This window comes from Pseudorca crassidens, chromosome 3, assembly GCF_039906515.1.
Source record: "Pseudorca crassidens isolate mPseCra1 chromosome 3, mPseCra1.hap1, whole genome shotgun sequence".
NCBI lineage: Eukaryota > Metazoa > Chordata > Mammalia > Artiodactyla > Delphinidae > Pseudorca > Pseudorca crassidens.
In genome coordinates, this window is record NC_090298.1 from 164,267,458 (window position 1) to 164,273,457 (window position 6,000).

The following is a 6,000-nucleotide window of genomic DNA, read 5'->3' on the forward strand; positions in this document are numbered from 1 at the left end:
GTGAAATTTCTCTTGAAGAGAGAGACTCATGTCTTGGGGAGAGGATATCCTGGGTGGGGGAAATTGGGCAAAGTTCTAAGGGCAGCCTCCACAATATCCAAGAGGAATTGAGCTCTTACCACATGCCAGGCATTGTTCTAAACATTTTAGGTACATGAACATACTTCAGCTTTCTAACGACTTTAGAAGGTGAATACTAGAAAAATTAATTTTTAGCAAATATCTACTGGCAGATTTTGGTTTTTGGAAGTAATTTTGAGAGCATCTAGTTGCTAAGGAGTTTGGAGATTTCGTTTGCATGCACCGTTTTAAACAATGCTTTGCAAAAGATTCTGAAATAAAAAATAGTATATTGAAAAATTATACTCATGATAGTAATTAAATTACTGTCCCCTGAAATAATGTTTAATAATAAACATGTGAACATTCAAAATCCTTATGAAAGAATTATGAACTGGAGGGACAATTTGGGAAGAAAAACTCTAGGGAACAGCATTAAATATTTAATCTTTCCTGCTCTTCAGGTTATACTTCTGACTTTTCCTTTTAATTGCAATTTTTTAAAACAGAGAATTGCAAAATATAGAAATGACCCAGTTTGGAGACATATACAAATGTTTTCTTCTCTCAACCAGAAATTTAGACATAAGGAATAATAACTGGTTTATAAAGAATAAAAATACTTTCCAATATAACTAAAATTGCATCACTGAGACTCTTTTAAAAGCTTAAAAGTCATTCAACCATCATCCTATAATATTCTTTGTACTATCTCTAGTGTTATTTTTAGCAGGGAAAAGTTTATGTTTGGCATTTATTAACTTCAACTTCAAAATTATTTTTTTCTGAGCCACCAAAATATGGCTTCTGTTTGTTTTAATGATATTTTAGTTGAATTTATATTATAAACTAGGAGAGTTTGGGGGAGAATGGATACATGTTTATGAATGGCTGAGTCGCTTTGCTGTGCACCTGAAACTATCACAACATTGTTAATCGGCTATACTCCAATATAAGACAAAAAGTTTAAGTGGTAAACAAAACAAAGAAAAACAAAACCAGAAAGCTGACTATGAGTGCTATTTCCATAGTAAATCTGTAGTTGGAAATATTGAAATTACACAATGATTTACACATTCTAATCTAAATTATTTTATATTATAAACTAGAAAAACCTGATATATAGCTTTTTAAAAAAATGAGTGATCTTAGTGTGAAGGGGTTACTAAATCAGATCATTAAAATATTCATGAGAAAGAGAACACAAATGACATAAATTCTTAAGTTTTTAATTCCCATAAAATATCTCAAATATATAGAAAGAGTAACTGCTGTCAGCCAAACACTGCCTTGGACAGAAATGTGAGAACTTTTAAAAATGACTCACACTCAATCAAACAATAAAAGCAATAATATCTGCAGAAAACTATTTGTAAGTATATGTAAAATAATATGATGTATGTTTTGTCCTTTATTTTAAAATAAAAACACATGGAATAAAAAAAAAGAAGGTGCTCTAATTTCATTCTTTTACATGTAGCTGTCCAGTTTTCCTAGCACCACTTATTGAAGAGGCTGTCTTTTCTCCATTGTATATTCTTGCCTCCTTTATCAAAGATAAGATGACCATATATGCGTGGGTTTATCTCTGGGCTTTCTCTCCTGTTCCATTGATCTATATTTCTGTTTTTGTGCCTGTACCATACTCTCTTGATTACTGTGGCTTTGTAGTATAGTCTGAAGTCAGGGAGCCTGATGCCTCCAGCTCTGTTTTTCTTTCTCAAGATTGCTTTGGCTATTCAGGGTCTTTTTGTGTTTCCATACAAATTGTGAAATTTTTTGTTCTAGTTCTGTGAAAAATGCCAGTGGTAGTTTGATAGGGATTGCACTGAGTCTGTAGATTGCTTTGGGTAGTAGAGTTATTTTCACAATGTTGATTCTTCCAATCCAAGAACATGGTATATCTCTCTATCTCTTTGTATCATCTTTAATTCCTTTCATCAGTGTCTTATAATTTTCTGCATACAGGTCTTTTGTCTCCTTCAGGAGGTTTATTCCTAGGTACTTTATTCTTTTTGTTGCAATGGTAAATGGGAGTGTTTTCTTAATATCACTTTCAGTTTTTTCATCATTACTCCTTAACACCATACACAAAAATAAACTCAAATTGGATTAAAGACCTAAATGTAAGGCCAGACACTATCAAACTCTTAGAGAAAAGCATAGGCAGAACACTCTATGACATCAATCACAGCAAGATTCTTTTTGACCCACCTCCTAGAGAAATAGAAATAAAAACAAAAATAAATAAATGGGGGCTTCGCTGGTGGCGCAGTGGTTGAGAGTCCGCCTGCTGATGCAGGGGACACGGGTTCATGCCCCAAGTCGGGAGGATCCCACATGCCGCGGAGCGGCTGGGCCCATGAACTATGGCCGCTGAGCCTGCGCGTCCGGAGACTGTGCTCCGCAACGGGAGAGGTCACAACAGTGAGAAGCCCGCGTACCGAAAAAAAAAAAACAACAACAAAAAAAACAAAAACTGAATTTAGTGGCTTAAAAAAACAGAAATATATTCCCTTACAATTGCGTAGAAAATTCAATTCTGTCAAAAATCACTCTCATTGGGCTAAAATCAAGGTGTTAGTAGGGCTGATTTGGAAGCTCTAGGGGAGAATCCATCTCCTTGCTTTTTGCAGCTTTTAGAGGCTGCCCACCTTCCTTGGCTCACGGCCCCTTGGTCCATCTTCAAAGCCAGTGGCATAGCAACGTCTCTCCTTTCTGGTCTCTTGTCTCTCTCTGATGAGGACCCTTGTGATTATATTGGACCCACCAGTATAATCCAGGATAATCTGCTCATCTCAAGATCTTTAGCACATCTGCAAAGTCCCTTTGACCATGTGATGGGGTTCAGGACATGCCACCCCAAAATATTCCACTTTGGCATATTCATTATTTTGAGCTGGAGGCAATTGAGAGGCAGAAGATGCAGGACGACCTTTATGATCTACCCTTTTCTACCTAAAAACTGGCCATAATTTCCCACAAGAAAGGTGCCCTCCCTGTACCAGGATGAGAAGAGCATCTTTACTCCCAGAGACTGTGAATGGACCTTGAAACAGATCTGTACAAACAAACTTACTAAAATAACCCTATCTTCCAATACTTTCCCCTCCTCTGTATCTCCTAGTCACTTCCTCACAATTTATTGCATCTAGCCCCAATCCCTTTGTCTGTCTTGTTTCCTCACACATTTATTATTTCTTTGTCTAAAAGGTACAAAACTTTGTGCTCTGGTCACTTCTTTGGGTCTTCATTTTCTTGTGAAGGCTCCCATGTACATGTTCAAATTTAATTAAATGTTTATTCTTCTCTCCTATTAATCTATCTTATGTCAATTTAATTCTTATTCCCAGCTAGAGACCATAAGAGGGTAGAGGAGAATTTTTACCTCCCCTGTATATGTGAGGTAACATATCCACACGTTTCAGGGGATGTTGACATCTTTGGTGGGGGCTGTTACTCCTCCTCCCAGGCTCTTATTCTAAATTGCCAGGTCTGTCCCGTGATCAATTACTTATGCAACTGCTTTCATGGAGCATTTTGAATATTTCCAGTGGTCCAATGAATATATTCTCAGCTGGGATGTGAACCGCTTAATGGCAGGATCCTGGAATATTTCTTAATACATTTAAATTTCCCTTTTTCCTACTTTGTATGATGATTAATTTGCAGCAGCTACACTAACATTACAGCTGCCCCAATGATGACTATAGCTTGCAGAGGCAGCTAGTAAAACATATGGCTGAAAAGTACTTCCTGGTTCCTAAAACTCAGGCAGTCTGGGTACCATCACATTTCCTCAAGGCTAGTCTTCAAGGTGTCCTTCCAGCCCAGCCAGCAATCCTGTGCTCAATAATACAGGCATGAGTCTTAAGTTAGAGCTCTCAAAGAGTCATTGGCATGCCAGAATCCCAGAGTTCTAAGAGGCTTTAGAAATCATCAGCTGACTCTTTTTGTTAATGAGAAAAGAGGTCCCCAGGGGTCAAGTACCTCAGACACCAGTCGTGCAAATTGGAGCAGGTTGCTTAACTACTCTAAGTTTCCGTATATGAAACAGGGTGATAGCATTGCCTGCCTCCTGGGGTTGGAGTGATGACATAAATGAGGGAATTGTGTAAAGCACAATGTCTGGCTGAAATCACTCCATAAATGCTAACTGCCACTATTATCATTTTATTTGCACTAGAATTCTATTTTTAAATTCTTCACCTGATACTCATTCTACTACACTGTCTGTTCCATCTAGTGATGTGGTCAGAGAGGTCATGGATAACTGAAATTCACAAATAATCCATCTCAGAAGTTTCCAGGACTCTGCCTGCAGTTGCCCCAAAGCAGGAAACATCTTTTTTGAGCTTCTCTCATTAAAAGAGTTTTTTAGCTTTACTGAGGCATAATTGATATATAAAAAATTGCACGCTCTCTCACTTAAATTTGACCCCACAGATATATACTGGATACCTCTTATATGTAAGATGTTGCAGAACGGGCTGCAAAAGTGAGGGGACCTTTGCCTTCAAGTAGCTTATATTATTTTGATAGACTTTATGATCTATTACCTGCCTCTGCAACTAAATAAGTGTGAGGTTTTGAGCACCATTTCTGTGATGCCATTTTACATCTGTAATGTGGAGGTACTGTGCGATAATGAATATAGAACATCTTAGCCTGATACCAGGTGCTCAACATATGTTAGCTTTGGTTGATATTGTAGCTATTGATATTGTTATTTGATCTGGAGCCAGAGAATGGAAGGGATTTCAGAGTTGGAGAGCTACCTGCACAGATGTGGTTGTTGAAGCCATGGGATCTTAAGATTCCTCTAGGGAGAGAGAGTAGAAAAAGAGAAGGAAAAAACCCAAAGGCATATTAACAAAGATCTGAAGCCAGGAGGCTTGGATTCAAATCCTGGTTCTGCCATTTACAATCTGTGTGACCTTGGACGAGTAACATAACCTCTCTGTGCTCCAGTTTTCTCATCTATAAGATGGAAATAATATTAGTACCCACCTTATGAGCCCATTATGAAAATTAAATGGATTAATATGCAAGGTGCATAGTGAGTGCTTGAAAATTTTGGTTATTATTATTAGTATTCAGGAAAAGGCAAAAGGAGGAGAAAGAAAGAATAGCAAGAGAGGCAGAGGAAAATCAGGGCAGTGCTAGGTCACAGAAGTTATCAAGGAGGAGAGAATATCAGTTACAAAACAAGACCTGTGAAGAGGGAGATGAACAGCTCATTGGATTTGACCGTAAGGACAATTTTAGGGATATTTGAGAGCGTAGTTTGAAGAGGGTGGTGAGGAAGGAAACCATAACCCAAGGGTGAAAGGAGAGTGTTCAAAGCAGAGCAGAAGAAAGAGGAGAAGGGAAAGACAGCTAATTGTTGAACCAAGTAGCCCCTGATATGGGGTAGGTTAAGGTTACACATACCTGGAAGAAGCGATGACCCTTGCATTCCTGTGTGCAGGTAACCCTTGCCAGTCAGCACTCAAAACTCCCTACTGTGCTCCCTCTCAACCACTTTTCCTATCTCAAGGAAATCTCATGAGACCTGACATGGTCAGCTGACATAGGAAACCACTAACAGAGAAGTGAACTTCTTCCATCTTTCACCATCAGACCCATGGTTCTGCTTTTCATTTTCTTTACCTTTTCTTCACTTGTTTTCAGATGTTTCCTTGGTAGTAGATTTTTCTAGCTATTGTTGATCACCTTTGGGATTACAGAATCAATTGACCCTAGAAAAGGAATGCCCTTTAATTACAGAGCATCGTCTGAGGAGCAGGAAGTGACTGCGGGATCAAAATAAACTTTAAATAAACTCCATGTGTGCATTCTTTTGTATGTCCTTCCTTGACCCCCAAGGTAGATCCCCCAGAGCCCTACTCTGCCCCTTTCCCTACCCCAAGGTAGAGTTAACATCTCCCCTCTCTATGC

At 38.4% G+C, this 6,000-nt stretch overlaps 1 protein-coding gene across 1 annotated transcript in view; it reads right to left on the reverse strand.

Moving 5' to 3' along the window:
- The window catches only part of ADGRE3 (adhesion G protein-coupled receptor E3), a 41,595-nt gene extending 36,025 nt beyond the window's left edge, over positions 1-5,570 (reverse strand). Inside the window, 1 exon segment of the mRNA XM_067730183.1 lies at positions 5,494-5,570. Within this exon segment, the coding sequence (XP_067586284.1) occupies positions 5,494-5,518 (25 nt within the window). The 5' untranslated portion in view covers positions 5,519-5,570.
- Between the last annotated feature and the right edge of the window lie 430 nt (positions 5,571-6,000).